Source organism: Acipenser ruthenus, chromosome 13, assembly GCF_902713425.1.
Source record: "Acipenser ruthenus chromosome 13, fAciRut3.2 maternal haplotype, whole genome shotgun sequence".
Lineage (NCBI taxonomy): Eukaryota > Metazoa > Chordata > Actinopteri > Acipenseriformes > Acipenseridae > Acipenser > Acipenser ruthenus.
This window is the reverse complement of record NC_081201.1, coordinates 27,914,862-27,935,203: the sequence shown is the minus strand read 5'-3', so window position 1 is coordinate 27,935,203 and position 20,342 is coordinate 27,914,862. Positions and strand designations below refer to the sequence as shown.

The window sequence follows — 20,342 nt, the reverse complement described above, 5'->3', positions numbered from 1 at the left end:
CAGAAATCAAATTGGAATGTATCTACAATTTAAGTATTGTTCTTACAGTTGGCTAAAACCACACAAGCAAAAACATAAAGGGCAAACAGAGATAGAGATATATTACATTGTGGTGTCCCTTTTCAGTTCCTCCCTTCTGCCACAACAACCATCAGCAGTTTTCAATTTGTTATCTGCAAAACAATTGAGAAGAGTGCAAGCATTGTAAAAACAGCCGTTGTGTGTATATATATATATATATATATATATATATATATTTTTTTTTTTTTTTTAAATAACAATACAGCCTGCAGAAAATGTCTACAGGGTCATTCCAAAGTGGACCAACTTCTTCAAATGTGATGAAGAAAAGGGTTCCAATGTGGTACTGTATGTGTGTATGGTGAAAACATGTATTAGGTTCTGGTTTCTTATTATTATACACTCGTCCTATTACAACACTGATCTAATGGGCTTTGTAGTTTGCATGATAAAGAGAAGGTGGGTTTTATTAGATATGATCTATTCCTGTAATCTTAACATTACCAGAAAACTGAGACCCATGGCATTTTTTTGGACAGTGAAAGGCAATGCAATTCTGTACGAAGCATCATGTAAAGATGGACCTTACTAATCCATTAAAGTAGAAATTGGGTTATTCAATCTCAAGTAAGGCAATAGGGGAGCTCATTTTTCATTGAAACGGATTCAGGCAGAATAGCGTCCATGAGAAATGGAAAAATCCCAAGATTCAGCTCTTTTGGTTCAACTGTTTGCGAGATATACGCTCATGAACCATTTGAGAAAGGCAGTTGTTAAAGAGACACAATTAATAATAGCATTTGTGAAGATGACATTATATATTATCTATATTAACCTGCACTATACATGTTTAATTAATTAAGTAATTATTCAACAAATGCACAGGTTGGGGACACAGAACATGCGTGACGTGTCATAAATCGATGAAAACAAAAAGAGATCAATTTTTACACATTTACTAATGGTGTGGACAAATTATTATTATTATTTCTTAGCAGATGCCCTTATCCAGGGTGACCTACAATGATCATCATATCCCCACCCGCCCAGGTAAAGCTTCAGACAAAGAGTTTCAGGCAAATTTACTAGTCTCTCATGTCTGCGACTTATGGAGGCCTGGGTTTAAATCCATCTCCGATGAAATTGGTGTGTCCCTAAGTGGCATAACCAACACACAATTCAGCACAGTTTTCAGCTTCTGCTTGACTATATGGAAGTGAGGTGTTCGGGTCAGAATTCTGGTGCACTCACAGAGATACAACTATTACAAGGGCAAGCTGTCTGTTTCCAGTGCCTAATCCCTCCTTGTCTTTTAGGATTACTGAACTAACAATTTATAATTTAATAAAACAAATGTATCAACACAAAGTTTAAATAGCAGCATATGTTTAGTTTCTGAACATGGAAAGCCTGTTGCAAATAAGTATTAATAAGCAGAAACCGAGATCAGAAGAGAAACAGACCTTTGCTTGAATTAGGAATGCAAGATACTACGCTGTCCAAGCCACTCTCTTGCTGTGCCACCCCTGTGTTTGACAGCAACTGGGATCCTGGTGTTGTTGTGTTTGTAGTAAAAGTGTTGCTGGTGTTCATTTCCAACCTCGGTCTCTTTCTTGGTTGTTCACAATCAGACACTGCAGTCATGCTTAAACAATAAGAACATAACCTTAATTTACCGGCGTTATGTTATATTAGTGTCAAAATGAATACAACACGTCATAATGAAACACTGGTAGTAACTTGCACTTACAACAGGAATTTCGTTAGAAGATTAACGTCCTTTTGATAGTACGTCCTGTGAGATTTAAAACAAAGGCAAACAGCAGCTTTTCTCCATTTCTGTACACAACCGACTAGTATTTTTCTAGCCATACGCAAAACTTAGCTGTGACTGTTGTGATGTCTATCCCAAATGAACTGCCAGAGATGGTATAACTTAAATTCAGTGTCAACTTGAAAACACAATTTAAAATACTTATTGAAGAGCATCTAGAAAACACCCTTAACAAAGAAGCACAATCCTCTAAATTTACACCGCATGGATGTTATAAATGTAACGTTATAGCATTTCTTTTGCAATACCTATATGTTTATATTTTCCTACGACAGAACCCAACACGAAAGCTGTCCTTTTTCAGAAAATCCTTTTCCGTCAGTTTTGGACAAGCTGCTTTACGACAGGCAGTAAAAAAAACAAAAAAAAAACAATCGTAAAGTCGGTATTGGGGCGGGATTAAATTGCACATCTCCTGCTACATCGGGACTAGTGGCAAAAACAGCGGTTTTGTAGTATTTGTTGGGTTTGGGTTTGGGTTTGGGTTTATTTTACGTTTTCTATTTTTTTTTTTTTTTGACAAAAAAATAAACATTACTTTTTTTTCTAAATGGGTGCTGTGTTTTTTTTTTTTTTTTTTAACCCACAAGTAAAGTTGTGGAATTGTCTCTGCAAAACAAAAAGCCGCTTCTGAAGTTCAACCACTGGCTATCTTTTTATCGCTTTCAATGAAAAGGGAGACAAATGACAAACCTCACCTATTATATGGCTTTAACATCTGTGCTTCAAACAGAAGATGCAAGCATTGCTGTGCAGACTCATTGTTAAGTATCCAGGAAAGGAGCAGGGGACACTTGTCCAAACTAGAAAGCTAACAGCTGATCCCAGCAATGCTGAACAACATTTTAGGGATGATCGCTAAGATTACATATGGAATCAATGCATGGAACACAAGATTTGACTAACCCTCTCCAGAAGGCTACAAGATACAGATGATGGTTTAAAGTAATTGTAGCTACCAAAATAATTCCATATTAGCCATTTAGCAATTCAAGTACACCAGTTTTTTTCATGATATCTGGAACAATTTAAGTTAAAGCGGCACTTCCAGAGTCTTCTGGGTCAAAGCATTTTGCTGGCTAATTGGTTATTCACAGAAAAGAAGCCAGTGGAAGGGTGGGGTGATTTCACTCTCCAGGTGAACTGACCCAGGAGGTCTAGAGAAGCATGGCTTGGAAGCAGCACTTTCTTTTACCTAGTGCAACACTAGATATTATATTTGTTTTAAAATCAAAACTGCACATCTGAGACCTAATAATGGATGGATGAGCATGGTGGAGACATGTTATGGAACTGTTTTGTTAGCTACAATTACTTTAAAGCCTGTGTGGTTCACTTGCTCAGTTTCCACCAAGCTCATCACTGGGGCCATATGTGCAACAGAGGTCTAAAAAGTGGTCAGCAAGGTTATTGATGATGAACCAACACCATGCTGCATCAAAATAGACGGTGCCACAATGGACTCTATCAGTCCCTCTTCACGTAGATAGAAAAGCAATGTTTTTAAATGCACTGCATTTTTCTATAGTGACAATAACCATAAAAGAAGGGAGAGAAAAGCTTGGTATGAACTTGGCTCCTAATAATTTTCAAAGAAATCATTAAAAAAATGAACTAGACAATAGTAAGAAAAAAAGAGAGTAGGAATAACGATGATTTATGTAAACAAATTACATCATCTCAACCTTGGATCTCCTGGCACTTAATCTGAGAAAATGTGGTTATACAGCATATCAAACTATCCAACTAACACAAGAAAGAATTAAAACGGTATTTTGGACCTTTATTAATAGTTTTCAAAAAACATGTTTCATTATATTTTCTTTTTTTTTTATGATCAATCTATACCACTCCGGGATAAAATCACAGCTGGATTTTATTCGAGCATTTGACAGTACCAGGGAATCCATCTGGATTTCAATCCAGGATAACCATGGAGAGGTGCTAGATGCAACCCAGGGACAGTCCCCAGTGTTGTAAAACGCTCAAAATAAACCAGCTGCGGTTTATCCCAAATCGACCCCTAAAATACTATTGATCCACATTTCTGTGGCTCCTTCAGAAACAATTCATATACTCTACCTAAAGCCTTTACATTTAGTTTAGACTTCATTACATTTATAGGTAATGGCCCTTTTCAATAAATGTTAGTAAACCACCTTTGGTAAAACAGCAAGAGTTACAAAAAAGACAAACTACTATAATAATTTTTAAAAAAATAAAATAAAATACAGGGTCAACAATAGCATTTAAAAAAAATAATAATAATCATATTTGAAAACTTTCAGCAATTGAAACATTCAGTGGCCTGGCAGCTATATTGGGCATTACAATTGAGAGCCCCCCAAGAGCAGGCAAACACAACAGGACATTTGAATCTGTGTTCAGTGTAGGCAATACATTCAACATTTAATTTTTAAATATGCACATATATTTTGTGTTATACTGTATATGCTGGGCTTCAATTGTCCTTCAGTGTTTTGCCATTGCAGAAAAATCACTGGCAGGAAGGAATGCTAGAAATGACTTACTTTCCTTTTGTTTCAGAACATTGATAAGTAAATCTATCAGCTTGCCCCCTTCCAGTATTTAATTGTCAGAATCTTGGCATGTAGGTAGTACAATATAACCCAGTGCAATCTCCCGTGTGTGTTAAAAACAATCATGTGTGAACTTAAAAGCATCAGGAATTAATTGTAAGTGTCTCTGTGTGGTGCTTTCTGAGTATAAAATTTAGTGTAAAGAGAGATATGTAGTGGTTTCTTACATTTAGTGATTTTTCTTTTTTATATCACAGTCTGAATCCGTCTTAGCACTATGTGGTGATGTTCATGTTAAAACAATAAAAAAAAAAATGGTGTTACAATATGAACCTTTATAAGCATTTATACTAGTAAACCAGAATCTTAATTCTGTTGCTTTTGAGTCACGTCAGTATTCATCATACAGCACCTGCCAGTAGAGGTGAACTTTGTGCCGATACACAGTAGTTAATGTAGAACATGTAGCTGCCTTTCATTATAACACACAGCAGGTTGATATTATATGTGAAGGTTCAACTACAAAATAAAGTGCAGTCAAAGATTTAAATGTGAAAGCAAACAAAAGGTGAGATATGCGGTCATTACTCTGGGTGCATCAATTATTTATATGACTGGTTGCACAGGCTCTGATAGCACTACCTTACGTCTCATTTTATGACACGTAAGGTAGCCCAAAGTAGCACCAAATGGGATCTGTGAAACCAGATGTTTTTTTTCACATTAAAGTCACTTGCTTAAGATTACACTAAACATTTGGTCCTCAGGAATCTCTACAGGTATTTTTCAGCCACTGTTGGTTTTTCACTCTTCTTTTACACGGTGCTAATTCAGAAAATGTCAGACATTAACGGACTATGTAAAGCACCAAATATACAGGTAAAATGTAGCAGAAACTGTGTGGTTGTGACAAGAATGAAAAGCTAAATAAGTAGTTATCTTTTAAAGTGCAAAACACGACAGAGCTAGCTATACATGTTTTTTTTTTTTTTTACTCTCCTCGCCACATACAGCATAAGGCTTATTTGATTTAGGGGTAACCGACATTGCTTATTCCAATTGCCCTGTTAGGAATAAAAAGCCAAGCCAATAATAATTCAATTCAATGTACAAACCCATTTACCATAAGAATAGAAGTAACTACATCTCAATGTATTGTCTCTTACTCCCAATTTAGTACTACCTCTAAACTCAGAATTTGTTACAAACTAAAAGAATAACGGTTTTGATTGCTTTAGATTTTGACTGAAGAAAAAACAACCAAACAAAAAAAATTCTAGTGTCCATGGCGGTTCAGGGCTTCAGGCTTAGGAAAGCAGCAAGTGTCATTCATTCTGTCTTGAAGACTTTCAGTTTTTCCTTTTCTTAGGATTTACCGGAAGGGTTTCACAATTTTCATTGAAATATAGTTCTTAAAAAGAGAACAAAGGGAGATTAGATATAAACACGTATTAAATATAAAAAAGTAAGCAAATTATGCGTTTCTGTTTTTAAATAATATATATGTAAAACACGATAAGCTTTAGGCTGTTTTTAAATCATAGCAGCTGCCTACAGCTGTATAACTGGAGAGAAAAAAGAAAGAAAACACTGACAAATAATTAAATGTTGAGCTTTAAATCAAAAGAATACAAACTTAGTTCTGTCAAATTAAATAACATTTTAATTATGTTTACAGTTTAAATGCAAGTAAAAAAACAAACAAAAAAAACCTCAAAAGAACACCTACCGGTAATGAATAGAAGAGTATTCCTAGGAAAAGCAGCACGAGTATTAGAATGATGATGCCAATGAAGACCCATTTAAATCTGCGCCACACAATGAACTTCATCGTCTTGCATGGATTAGTGAACCACAAAAAGGACGTTTCTGGACGGCTAGATTGAAGAAAGAAAAAAAAAAACATTAAAAGGACATTTTAAAAGACAAATATATTCTCTATTAAGATGAACTCCTTTGTAAATTATAAACAAATCAAATAAAATCATATCATATATGTCAATAGATTTTATTTAAAATGTGTAAAGACACACTATTCCATATTATTCCATTGTTAAGGAAAGCAATTCCCCAAATTCAGCTGTTTAATATAGGGTTTCCAAACATTGTACCTTTGGCTATTCAGCCATCCTAATTTGTGTAATAACCATGAACCATTATATACAGTATATATATATATATATACACACACATACACACACACACACATATATATACATATACACACTGCTGTGCAAAAGTCTTAGACATGTTGCATTTTTCTACTCTGATGCATTATGAGCATCGACAATTTAGTCAAAGCCTCCACTAGTGTTTTCTACTATTATAACAACATTGACTTGCATAAAGAAGGAATAACATTGAGTGAAACTATACAAAAGTTTATTTTATTTCCTTGTATTCTGTTAAGACATAACAGCTGCCCAAGCTCTTTGAAATGGTATAAATCTTACTTTGGAGGATCCAGCTTTGGATTCATGTTTGGTTCATCTCTCCCCTTCCCAGCAGGCCTTTCCTCAGCCTCTTTCTCAGTGACAATCTCCAGTGTCATTTCAACTTTACCCTGGGAATGACAGTAAAATGAACACATGAAAAACGCACAACAAAATACTATTTTATAATAATAATAATAATAATAATAATAATAATAATAATAATAATAATAAAAACAACAATAACAACAACTTCCAGGCAGTTTTACAGCTTCCAAGCTCAGTACCAGTTGGAAATGTTGGCAAGCTGTAGCATTGCAGCACAAGTGTCAGCAACAGATCAGTTTTATGGAGCAGTTTCAATTCAAAATACTGCATTAGTTCATTTTCTCACGATGCTTTATAACTTTAAAAACCTTAGTAACCATGACTCTATCTACACACTGTAAGGAGTTATAAGCTAATTTTGCATTTAACCTTAAGGAGAGGTCAAAGGTCACGGTCTATTTTTGAATAGCGCATATATGGGTTCCTAAATGTGTTGTATAGTAACCATAACCCTATGTGCATTGTAAGGAGTTATAAGCTAGTTTTACATTTGACCTTAGAGTGGCTGCAGGTTGAGACAACAGAATCTGGAAAACCAGGTTCTCTATTTCTGTCATTCGTTGCTGAATAGTGATGTAACAGGGTTGCAAGATGGAAAACAACACCAACAGCTTCAAACATAAAAGGTACACAAAAACTTGAACTGGACACAGCTATGTTGCATTGTAGTTTGCAAGGCTTGGCCAATTTTTTTTTCTTCCTCGTTGTTGGCTGATTTGTACGTGAATAACAATAACAAATCAAATCAAAGGTTGTTTTTAAAAAGATGTAACCCTTGCACTTACAGTTAGGGTTCGTTTTCCATCCACCTCTGACATACACGGCCACCAGCCCCTCACTGATTTTTGTGTGAAGAGAGAGGTGGTATCCTGGGAAGATTTGTGTGAGACAGGCCCCTTGGTGTCAATGATCATGTCCAAGTGGCACTTCTGTGGGGTTTTGGCAGGAGGTGTTAGTTTGTTCAGATCCAGTTCAAGTGTACCTATTGGTAAGAGAGTGTGAAACACAACTCATTTACAGCTTGTAAAATGACAAACCTTAGCAATGACAAATTGAAACTCATCCCAATTGTAAAATGATTAATGCAGTATTACATACCCAAGTAATCATCCAAAGAGAATTTATCATTATCCCAAATTTGAACAATCAGCTTTGCAGGTGTTCGGAATTCACTTTTGTCAAGGCTCCAGAAATGTTCCTTGTAAAAAAAATTAAAAAAAAACTTCCTTAACATTTTCAAATTAGGCACGTGGCTTCTCATCGTTTTCTTTAAACCAGTGTATTACAGTTGAGTGTAGCTGTAAACTGGTGCTTCTGAATCTTACAAAACAGCATGTTAGAAAAGGTGTAATATTCTAGTCCCATGCAGCAATGCTCAGGAATCAAAGCCAAGTAAGTTACAGTATGCTCACATTTCATAATGTGAATAGTAATCATTTAATTAAGCTAAAGCGAACAGGTTTTCAGATATTTTCCTGTAGACTGTAAATTATATTGAAAAGAACAGACAGTTAAAAGTTTTAGAAAACCCATCCCTGCACTAACTCACCTTTCTGGAAACCAGGCACAGTTGTTCAGCTGGCAGGTATTCAAATGGGTACACAAACCTCCAGTTGAAATTGCCATCCCCATCAAGTGACCTGAAGTGGACATCTGTCTTCTGCTTATTTTCTTCCATGCCTGGCATCCACCTGAGGGTAAAACAAATAAGGGTTTAATTCACTGACAGGATACAACATTGAGGACACTGAATAATGAATAATAATAATAGGCCACAGGTGATGGGTTCACACTCATGCCATCAACTCCTCCTGGTCTAAATGGGCACTTTTTGGGTACTACTCTGTTAAGAATGTAAAATGGTTGTGGTTGAGTGATTCCACTACCCAGTCAGCGATCTTTAATACATGGATCTGTACATATGCATACCATATTTTATTCTTATACAGTAATGACAAACAAGCATTCATATATTTGATTATTATATAGTGCAGGTGGTCAGACTGCGAGTGGAATTAGAGACCCTTCTTTTCAAGCCATCTCGTGTCTTCCTTTACCCTTTAACATAGATGTCACTCATGTCTTCTCCTGTGATGCTGGTTTCATCCAGAATGACATCTGCTGTGTTCCAAATAATAACACGCAGAAAAAACCTGTTTGGGGGGGGGGGGGGGGGGTGGATATTGAAAAAATAATAATAATATCACAGATAGTTTTAACATTATAGATGATGGTTTAGGGTTTAGTATTGGTTATTAAAAATACACTACTTAGGCAACATGGTTGTAATCCTGTCATATATGATAATAATATTTTTGCTGGACATCTTTGATTGAACTAGATAGATGGAATACAGCTGTGTACCAAATGCATGCAGTGTTTATATAATCCTGCAAATATGAAGTCAGTACCTCAAATGGTCTCTGAGATACAGTAGCAGCATTAGGCAGTGATGGGTTATTTCATGTACCACTGTTCTCTAGGTGAAAAAGTCCCCCCTTATACTATCATTGTAATAATAATAATAATAATAATAATAATAATAATAATAATAATAATATTCATGCTTACTTTTTAGGTTTGCGAGGTGTGATGTCTAATGGAGGTCCAGGGAGACCAAGGCTCTTTGGGAACACATCAACCCACATTTGAAGAATTCCCTAATACAAAAAAAAATAAAATACACGCACACATTGGTTTCAACCAGAGGCCGGTAAATGATATTATACGGCTACATTTCCACAAGAAATTCTGACATACTTCACCGCAAATACATTCTGTTGCTTAGCATACTGTGTATAATTTAAAACGAACACCGGTTACAAAACACTGATATTCAGAAAATACAAAATATTTTAAGATGGAAGTGAACTTTGATCAAAATTTTTACTTAGAGGAGGATATTTTAATAGAGGCATAAAAAAAAATAAAAAAACACTGAGTATGAACAATGTTCTTCTCTACACTCAGCTCACCTGACAGAAGGAAGGCTCTCTGTACTTTTTACTCTGTATTGCCTCGATTAAAAAGTAACACATTACCGTACAGTACCTTAAAATTACTGAAAGTACTCTTACGTATATCTAAGTTCTAGAAAATGTTAACATTTATGGCATAAACAAGACACATCATGAAAAACCATGCGATTTGTCATGGCCGGTGTGAGGCAGAAGGATAACAAACTTGCACAAGGGCTCGGTTGTTATCACCATGCCTTTATACCATTGTGCCACTATGTGGGTTCATGCCCAGCATGAATCCCCTTACCTGAGAGAGTGTGGGCTGAAAAGAGCTGTACAGTGTCCTGGACTCCACATGCTCAGGAATCAGCCCCTGTGTTCTCAAGACATGGAGAGCCAGACGTTCATTTGGTGGGCCCAGGTATTGGTGGATTTCTTTGTTGGCCTCTGTGTATAAAACAAAGCATATTTTAGGGATGCAGCGATGAAAGGTTGTGTATAATCTATTTTAAATTTTTTTTTAATTAGACCACAGGGATGCAATTACAGCGTTTAATTTGCCATTTAGTAAAGAGCGACATCAGCTCCTTATCCTTGAGAGAAGAGGGTAGTAATGTAACATCATGAACAACTTCAAAAAACACTTAGATTACAAGAAACCATGTCAAGCAAACTTTTCAGCTGGTGCTTTTATTAGTTTAATGATAAAAAAGACACCATTAGTATCAATGGAAAGGCATATTGTAATTATGAAGAAGTTTATGTATGTTTAGACAGTCATAACAGTCATTAAGGGGCTGCTTAAATTACACGACAAAAAGCTACACACCAAATTCATCCAGTGTATATTCACGCCCTGCATGGGACAGCGTTTTGCCATTCTCTGCAGAAACTGGTGGAGGGATGCCTCTCAGTCTGGAGAGATTTTGCAGTATTTGAGACGGTTTCATTTGATCACGCCACTGATTGATTCCTGAGCTGTTAAGAGGAAATAGCAATAGGTTAGTCTCTGAGCTCACACATACCTGTATATTAACTTTTTTGAATGGCATTAGGTATTTTAAATATGCATCTATTCTGTACCTCAGCTATAATAAAGACTTGACATTATCAGTAATGTTTCTTTTCCAACTAACCACTACCAGGAAAGTGCCCCATGAAAAGTGGCGAAAGTGCTTACGTGCAGTAGGTCTGCGGTATTCCGCAATATGAACCAAAGCGAGAAAGTAAACGATTTTCCAGGTCAATAACCGTCTCCCCTACTTTCTCATCACGGCTCATCAGGTCATAGTCATAAACCGAAATCTTCAGGTCTTTCTCTTGAGGGATGAAGCAGGTAAGTTCAAACATTCTACAAAGAAAAAGCAAAATCATACTTGTTTGTTGCTCCTTTTCATAGATAGGAAGAGCTGCTCTATGTTAGTATAAAACAAACTACACCTCCCTTTGGGTTTGACATTTAGATAGCAATTGCTTTTGAAAAAGTTAGGCCTTACTACAGTATTACACACCAATTATGTTGGGGCATGTACAACACGTATGCTATATTAAAATATATATATATAAATAAAAAAAATCTGCATTACCTGCCAAACACTGGGTTCACTGTGTTAGGGATATAGTGATCTCTGTCTTCCACAACTTTCTTACCCAAAGCAATTTTTATATACGGATCACACTGTAAAAAAGGCAGAACACAACAGATTATGCAAAAAATGAAACTGGCCTTTTTTTACATTCACTGAGACAAGACAGGTCTTTCCAACTGAATCTCTCTGTCCTATGTGTACTTAACATTAAAACTGACTGTATATTACATATCATTAAACACTGTACTCTACAAAAAGAAATACAACTACTCTGGAAATATTTATGTTGCCTACTGTAAAACTGCCTAGAGATTACCTGCATAGTGCCAAATGCTTTGATGTTAAAACCAGAATTACCTAGCAATCATGCCAGTAAAAATACAGAATGACTAGACCTGCTCACCAAGCCATTGTTGTCTTTGGGCTGCAGGTCTATGGCTCTGATGATGTAGATTCTGACGATGCACTCTTGAGGTCCGCTGTCAGGCAACTCCCTGAACTGTCGAGGGGGCGCAGGGACACCAGGGTCATCGGACAAGGGATAGATCTTGAACAAACCCTGAACAGCAAGAAAGCAATTCATTTCAGCTGCTTTTGGTTTTCCTCAAACAAGGAACAAAGAGTTGTTCAATTACCCATAGTCACCACACAGCCTGTGCAAATGCAAGTGCTGCAAACAATACAGACGGACACGTTATTTCATACAGTGGTGGAGGAAGAGAAAGATGGGCACCGGTGCAGGACCTTATTGCGGGCCCCCAGCCTATATGTAATACATTTATAAACATAAAACAACATGCCAAGTCAAGTGTTCAATATTTAACAATATTTTATTCTCAGAACGTTAGCATGTATGAAACAGTAGACGACTGCATGTAATAAGAAGCTTTTCTACTCACCTACTTGAATTGCATTTTGCGCGCGTCTTTAATTCTAATACTACACTCTTTTTAATCACAAGTTAGCAAGTTTAAAAAACCAGTCCCTCTAGGATTCTGCAGAAATTCACAGTAACTTTCTCTTTTTTTTCCCAACCAGAAATACAGGCATGTTAATTTGCTTTCGTTTATTTCGGTGCCCAGCAGCACCCGTTAACAGCTTCCACCTAAACTACAGGATGAATCGTGCACACAGAATATAACTGCAAAAGACTGCTGAACAGTACCCCCAAACCTTCCATGAAGACAGTACGAAACTGTTTTGCAATATTGAGAGACCACTAGGCAAAAGTACAAGTGGTTGCGGAGTTCGAAAAAGAGACTCCAACAAAACATAAAACAGTGCCTCATACCTGCCTCCATGCAAAGACAGTTACAAGGGGAGAGAAAAAAAAATATTCCGCCTACTATTCCTCCGCCACTGCTTCCAAATACAATTATATTCCAATATCAAAATTGTAAAAGGGATATATGTAAAAATGTAAGTGTCGGTATCTCTATATCCCTAGATTCTTTCTACTCTCAATGACTTGTGCTACAAGAAAAGGCCCACGTCGCTGATAGTCATGACAGTTGGATAACTGCTTCTCCCTTTATATATATTTATATATACAACTCTAAAGGAGTGACATATGTCTGGTTTCTCCAGAAGACTTGACTTGTGTTAATGTGTTAATGCTTTGAGGAATGCGATGCTGAGTATCAGAATATATCCATAATAATACCCATATGTGATATAAACTAAAATATTTAGCGAATTTGTAAAACACCCCAGATTTACTTTATACAATTTCATGTGGTCATGTATTTTTATTGACAGAAAAATACCACGAGATGTGACCCTAAAGCAGCATATCCCCAGTAATGGCAAGGTTACTGTGGGAAAAACAAGTTGAGTGTCAGATGCAAAATTATCCATTGTTGTGGGTTAAAAACAGATTGTTTGCATCCCAGTGGCTAGTATTGAAATAAACTGCAGACAAAAACATTATCTGAATTGTGCCCAATTGACATACTCCATTTCTGTTGATCACAATTTAGTAAGTGATTGCGCTACTTTAAAAAAATAAAAAAAAGACTGACCTTAAACTCTCCCACTACTGAAGGGTCTTCATCATCTTCCCCTGATCTTCCCCTGTAAAGCTTGAAGGTGTCGCAGAAGTCTGTTAACCCCTTATATTCCGGAACGTTCTCTAACTCGCATTGAAAGATCTGGAAAAAGAATGTTTGTTTAATTCTGGTTAGTAAAGAAGGAGTATTAGCATACTGCTCCATGGTCAAATAAATAAATTAAAAAGTCAAACGAAGTTTTCTTTTCTTTTTACTGGCCTGCTAACCTTTTTTTATGATCTTTGCTGTCATTCTGAATGACCCTTTACACAAATAAGGTGTTTTTAATTGTTTTGGTAAGTCTGTGTTAAAGTACTTTGAGTTCAGGAGGATCCGTTCTAGTTGCCTATCACAGATGTGTAATGTATTCTATCTCAGCCAAAGTGTCTTGATGGTAGTGTCAGTACCATCTAGCACAGAGCAGTGCGTTGCCAGTGATCAAAAGCCAACATGTTACGTCTATAAAAGACACTTATTTTATGGCAATGCATATGTTCTGTACTGAATGGCAGCAGAACAGCTACAAGTTGGGATTCAAGGACATGCATGCACATGGATCAGGGAGTGGTTAACATGTAGAAAACATGAAGTACTGATTAGAGGAGAAACCTCAAAATGGAGCGAGGTAACCAGTGGAATACCACAGGGATCAGTATTAGGTCCTCTGCTATTCCTTGTCTACATTAATGACTTAGATTCTGAAATAGTAAGCAAACTTATTAAATTTGCAGAGGACACAAAAATAGGAGTGGCAAACACCGCTGCAGCAGCAAAGGTCATTCAAAATGATCCAGACAGCATTCAGAACTGGGCAGACACATGGCAAATTACATTTAATAAAGAAAAGTGTAAGGTACTGCATGCAGGCAATAAAAATGTGCATTATAAATACCATACGGGAGATACTGAAATTGAAGAAGGAATTTATGAAAAAGACCTTGGCGTTTATGCTGACTCTGATCTGATTCAAGTATTCAAAATTCTAAAAGGTATTGACAATATCGACCCAAGGGACTTTTTCGACCTGAAAAAAGAAACAAGCTGTGATCTGCTTATTGTTATTGTAAGTTTTTTTTTGTTGTTGTTCAGGGTAAATGATATCAATTCATCATTTCAAATTATGGTAATGCATAATTAATCCAAAATCCTTACCTTCAAAGTGTCATAGCCTTTCTGGAGGTACGGCCCACATTTCTCATGTTCCCCAAGAGAGGCATAAAACTTGCTCCACCAATCAACTGTTTCCTTTTCCTGAAACAAAGATCACAACAGCTTTTTAAAACAAGCATTTTTTTTGTTGTTGTACTTATTAGAATTTCGTGAAGTATGTAAACCACAAAAAAACAAAACAAAAAATGGTTTAACATTAGATTGGGAGCAGGCAAGCTCAGTCTTACAGACTTGTGGCATGACTATGCTCAATAGTTCAAGAATATATTAGTATTGCAATTAATAAGTGAACTTGGCAAATCCCTTAGCAGGTGCTACAATTATGCAATATTCTTATTCTACATTATATAACAAGGAACGCTTACCATTTCTGCTTGCTGATGACAAGGAAGCATTTATCAATTCCAAATAGAAAGAAATAAAACACAAAATATTAACATTAATGACCTACAAAATTATACCATTAAAAAAAAAGAAAAAGGACATTTCTACACTGAAGTTTTAGCAACGCTCCAAAGAGGAATTAAGCTCTAATTATTAATTAATTCATTAATTCATTAATTAATTAGAAATCCATGCAAAAGATGGTTATTGATGTGTTAGATTATTTCTCATTTACTAACTGCATAAAATATAAGTGCCAACAATAAAGATGCATGTTATGGACAGATACAACTGGGGGTCAATTGGTGCTAACAGTAATATACTCAACTGAGAAAAGTTAAAGTGCAAAACTCTAAGTTGTGGCTTTAGTACTTATTATTTAATGCAGTTGTATATTCCATTTATTACATACCTTCTAAATTAAATGCAGCCGAGACCGTAGAACTGGGTGCCATTTGAGTTGGGGATTTTACAGATAAGTTGTATTTTCATTAATAGCTTTACAATATGCAGTATATAGTTTAAATAAAAAATCTTACCAATGGTAAATTGTTCTAGTATAACCAGCAGACACAGAACATATCGATGCTGCATTATACTACATACAAGGCATCCATGTTATGTACAATGTATTTTACATTTTGCAATATATACTGTAATAAAACCATTACATAACCGGTTTAATAAATTTCAAATTATGCTTTTGTTTCTGACAAAAAAAACAAAAAAAAAACAAAAGGATAAATGGTATGTCATGAAAAACCAAACCCTAGCCCATTCTAGGCTATACTACAGTCGCTTCCATTAAGGAGGTATGTAATTTAAGTTTGTGAATAATCAAACTCTTTCAATAGAATACAGGTTAGAGATAGTACAAGGTGGATGTGTTAAAAGATGATATCAATAGCTTTTTGTTTTGCTGTGAGGGATATGTTTTCATTTTGTTTTTTGCATGAATACCATTGCTGAGATCTTAGTGCTGATCGAAACGGACATGCACTGTGTCAGCAAATGACTAACTTACTGTGGACTAAAATTTCTGTTACAGGGTCCTCCACCTTGTCAAAGCTGTCCAGCTATGCCAAAACAGGCTACCTCATTAACCAGCTCACAATGAGTACAATATCAAGTCTGACCATTATTTTTCAGTAACACTTCTGAATTCTACAGACTACCTCATTGATAAACACCTTTTAAATTGAGGACCCCATAAATGCAAAAACCAGGTCGGTAAAAACACACTGTTTTAGAACGGCAATTTAGAAGTCCCCAAGATGGCAAGAGGCATGTTTTCTAATAGGCTTAATATTGAATGAGTGGCTTTTCTTTTCAAACAGCAGTATAAAACAAATCCTCCAACAGCAAAACACCCACATATGCTTTCTCTATTCCTAAAGCTGACCAATTGCCTTACCTAACATCCAAATCCCTTTAATTTACACTTAATGTTAGAATTACAATACCTATTGACAGTAGCTATGGTACAGTAAATACCGTACTGTTAACTATTTGTTTCCAGATATAGCTGTAGAGAGAGAGTTTTTGGAGTGACAGATAACGACTCAATTAATATTTTAATAGTATGAAGTCCATATTGTCTAATAACATTTTTTTTTTTTTACTACAGTGTATTGCAATAATCTTGGAAATTATTAATTTCGGATACAGAGCCCTATTATTAAAACTTAACCTTTAATTCAGTTGAATAGTACTATACAGTGCCTTGCAAAAGTATTCAGACCCCTGACCAATTCTATCATATTACTGAATTACAAATGGTACATTGAAATTTCGTTCTGTTTGATATTTTATTTTAAAACACTGAAACTCAAAATCAATTATTGTAAGGTGACATTGGTTTTATGTTGGGAAATATTTTTTAAGAAAAATAAAAAACTGAAATATCTTGCTTGCATAGGTATTCAACCCTCACACATTAATATTTGGTAGAGCCGCCTTTCGCTGCAATCACAGCTTTAAGTCTTTTGGGGTAAGTATGTACCAGCTTTGCACACAGTGTCGGAGTGATTTTGGCCCATTCTTCCTGGCAGATTTGCTCCAGGTTGTTCAGGTTGGTTGGACGACGCTTGTGGACCGCAATTTTCAAATAGTGCCACCGATTCTCAATGGGATTGAGATCAGGACTTTGACTGGGCCACTGTAGGACATTCACCTTTTTGTTCTTGAGCCACTCCAATGTTGCTTTGGCCTTGTGCTTGGGATCATTGTCCTGCTGAAAGGTGAATTTCCTCCCAAGCTTCAGTTTTTTAGCAGACTGAAGCAGGTTCTCTTGCAGTATTTCCCTATATTTTGCTCCATCCATTCTTCCTTCAATTTTAACAAGATGCCCAGTCCCTGCTCATGAGAAGCATCCCCACAGCATGATGCTGCCACCACCATACTTCACTGTAGGGATGGTGTGTCTTGAGGCATGGGCAGTGTTAGGTTTGCGCCACACACAGCGCTTTGAGTTTTGGCCAAAAAGCTCTATCTTGGTATCTGACCACAAAACCTTTCCCCACATTGCAACTGGGTCACTCTCATGCTTTCTGGCAAACTCCAGACGTGCTTTCAGATGGTACCTTTTGAGTAACGGCTTCTTTCTTGTCACCCTCCCATACAGGCCAGTGTTATGCAGAGCTTTTGATATGGTTGACTGGTGCACCATTACTCCACTCCCAGCCACTGAACTCTGTAGCTCCTTCAAAGTGATTGTTGGCCTCTCTGTGGCTTCTCTCATAAGTCTCCTTCTTGTTTGAGCGCTGAGTTTTGAGGGACAGCCTTTTCTTGGCAGTGCCTGGGTGGTGTGATGCAGCTTCCACTTCCTGATTATTGATCCAACTGTGCTCACTGGGATATCCAAACACTTGGATATTATTTTGTACCCTTTCCCTAATCTATGCATTTGTATTACTTTACCTCTAACTTCTGTAGAATGCTCTTCGGTCTTAATTTTCCTTCAGATTCACAGTCTGACCAATGATCCTTCAACAGTGGGGTTTTTATCCAGAAAATGTGACAGCAACTTTAATGGTTCACAGGTGGAGGCCAATGGTAAGGTAATTGTGTCCTTGTTAGGGCAATTTCTTTCATCGGTGTAAACTGGGAGCTTCCACAGCACAGGGGTTGAATACTTATGCAAGCAAGATATTTCAGTTTTTTATTTTTCTTAAAAAATATTTCCCAACATAAAACCAATGTCACCTTACAATAATTGATTTTGAGTTTCAGTGTTTTAAAATAAAATATCAAACAGAACGAAATTTCAATGTACCATTTGTAATTCAGTAATATGAGAGAATTGGTCAGGGGTCTGAATACTTTTGCAAGGCACTGTATAAACTCATGAATGAAAGCTTTGTGAATAGGGCCCCAGGGCCTGTTTTCAATATATCTTTTTTGGGTTAGAGGTCCAGATTTACTACACATTTGCTCCTATGCAAAGTATGTACCTCTGTTACAATAGCTGGTTTAAAATTTGTAAGAAACAGCTTTGGACCAAACATCAGTATTCTGATTTGATGTCTAGTTTTGAAAAAAAAGCTCTTTATATTCTACTTTTAAAAAAAAAGGAGTGGTACAAATTTTTGGGCTGAGGCTTAGTAGACCAGGCCCAACATATCATTATGAAGCACCTCTGTTTTCAGAGAGCCACACAATGTAATAAACTGAGCATAAAAATGTACTCGACATTGGACATCATACTTACTGTCACAGCATCTTTCAATCCAAAATCTCTCTAAAGAAGAAAAAAATCAAAGAGAAATAAAAGCTTGGCCACAGAAACACCTAAAGCTAAGCTGGGTCACCGCCTAGTTTACTCCAAGTCATACATACAAGGCGTACTGTTGTGGAGGTCATTTTGGTGACAGCTGTCGACATACTGTACACAAACTGCAATTCAGAATATCATATGTGAGGGAATATTGTTTATAAAAAATACATTTACAAAAAGCTAGAATGAAATTGAAAATGTCTTTCTTCTTTTATATTCTAATTTACCATATATTAATGGAAATACAACAGATACCCAACGAAAAACAGTAACAAATACTGTAGACATGTGCATTTTAGTGAAAAACAAAACAAACAACTTCTATAAAAAAAGTGTAACCCACAGCCCAAACTAGAACAGCTGAAGATTACAAATCTTACATAAAATAGAAAATGTTTATCACAAACAAATTGTGGCACAGCAACAGGTATACTATAACTTACCTATCTGGTATCAGTCATCAAACCTAATGGTCTGATTCAAACTTCAACTGAAAGTCCATAGCCCTGAGTAACCCACCAGGGACCACAATCATTAATTTCTCACATTTTCATTGACATATAGGTCCCTATTCAACTCAAATAAGTTTTGCGAATACAACTACAGTATTACATTCAAAATTGTGTATGGTTTAACATGCAAACTGTTTATATTAATCTATAAAACAACTGCCAATTCACAGTGAAGAACAACCACTTCTTTATATCATCTATTCTAGTTTATGAATTTTTACAAACAATACCTCAGAATATTAAAAACAGGTAACAAGTAGGAAACTAAAACTAAATGACTTTTAAAAAACTAAAGCCATCGTCTAAACACCTACCTGAGCTTCCAGTAATGGCCTTCTATCCTCCATGTCGATGGCTACATCTCGAGGGGCAGCCATGAGGGCCACTGCAACAGAAGCAAGGTCAGGATTGTAGATGCACACAGCAGAGTATGATTAAAAGGTTTCACCACAAAGAATCCCAGACATTACACAATGGTTGACCTCACTGGAGTTCAAACCATGTGTCTTTTTGTTTAAAATATCATTATATTACCATTGATAAAACTAATATATTAACCTTTAAATGGAGTGATGGGTGGTTATGGTTACTAGAATAAATAAGTTTATTAATGCCAGCACAGCACCTTATCCCATTAAATTAAAATGAGACGCAGGGGCTGGGACACATTTTACCTGTCCATTAAAGAGCAGTCAATAAATATTTGTAAGTGTTCTTTGCAATTTTACACCAGCAGATGGCAGCAAAAACTAAGAAACCGCCACCAGGAGGCCAAACCAATATTAAAATTATCTTTTTTAATAGTACAGCTATGTCCAAAAGTTTTGCATCACCTAGCATTTTAGGATTGAGAACTACAAAATGATATAGCAAAGGTCTACTGGACGCCATAATAGTAGTACAGTATTTAATGTCAGATTTCGAAATGTCACATTTTTCTAATTTGTCAGGTTTTTGGTTAAGTATATT

The 20,342-nt window shown here is 36.1% G+C and overlaps 2 protein-coding genes across 10 annotated transcripts in view; both read right to left on the bottom strand.

The window, feature by feature from the left end:
- LOC117418229 (poly(ADP-ribose) glycohydrolase-like) overlaps nt 1–2,220 on the bottom strand; it is a 54,215-nt gene extending 51,995 nt beyond the window's left edge. For 2 of the 6 annotated variants that reach the window (XM_034031025.3, XM_034031026.3), the window contains exons 1-3: nt 1,772–2,220; nt 1,485–1,687; nt 107–173 (exon numbers count right to left, since the gene is read on the bottom strand). In XM_034031025.3, coding sequence (XP_033886916.3) covers nt 107–173; nt 1,485–1,687; nt 1,772–1,893 — 392 coding nt within the window. In that variant the 5' untranslated portion in view covers nt 1,894–2,220. The remainder of the gene's footprint in view (nt 1–106; nt 174–1,484; nt 1,688–1,771) is intronic. The other 4 variants (XM_058985005.1, XM_034031029.3, XM_034031027.3 and 1 more) reach the window with 4 other exon arrangements.
- A 1,397-nt stretch (nt 2,221–3,617) lies between these two features.
- myofl (myoferlin like) overlaps nt 3,618–20,342 on the bottom strand; it is a 58,782-nt gene continuing 42,057 nt past the window's right edge. For 3 of the 4 annotated variants that reach the window (XM_034925945.2, XM_058985003.1, XM_058985004.1), the window contains 17 exons: nt 19,688–19,758; nt 15,068–15,079; nt 14,685–14,783; nt 13,506–13,634; nt 11,888–12,043; nt 11,482–11,573; nt 11,076–11,246; nt 10,725–10,873; nt 10,203–10,342; nt 9,507–9,595; nt 8,993–9,088; nt 8,485–8,626; nt 8,034–8,133; nt 7,721–7,917; nt 6,849–6,958; nt 6,125–6,272; nt 3,618–5,806 (listed from right to left, as the gene is read on the bottom strand). In XM_034925945.2, the coding sequence (XP_034781836.2) occupies nt 5,768–5,806; nt 6,125–6,272; nt 6,849–6,958; nt 7,721–7,917; nt 8,034–8,133; nt 8,485–8,626; nt 8,993–9,088; nt 9,507–9,595; nt 10,203–10,342; nt 10,725–10,873; nt 11,076–11,246; nt 11,482–11,573; nt 11,888–12,043; nt 13,506–13,634; nt 14,685–14,783; nt 15,068–15,079; nt 19,688–19,758 (1,940 nt within the window). In that variant the 3' untranslated portion in view covers nt 3,618–5,767. The remainder of the gene's footprint in view (nt 5,807–6,124; nt 6,273–6,848; nt 6,959–7,720; nt 7,918–8,033; nt 8,134–8,484; nt 8,627–8,992; nt 9,089–9,506; nt 9,596–10,202; nt 10,343–10,724; nt 10,874–11,075; nt 11,247–11,481; nt 11,574–11,887; nt 12,044–13,505; nt 13,635–14,684; nt 14,784–15,067; nt 15,080–19,687; nt 19,759–20,342) is intronic. The other variant, XM_058985002.1, reaches the window with a different exon arrangement.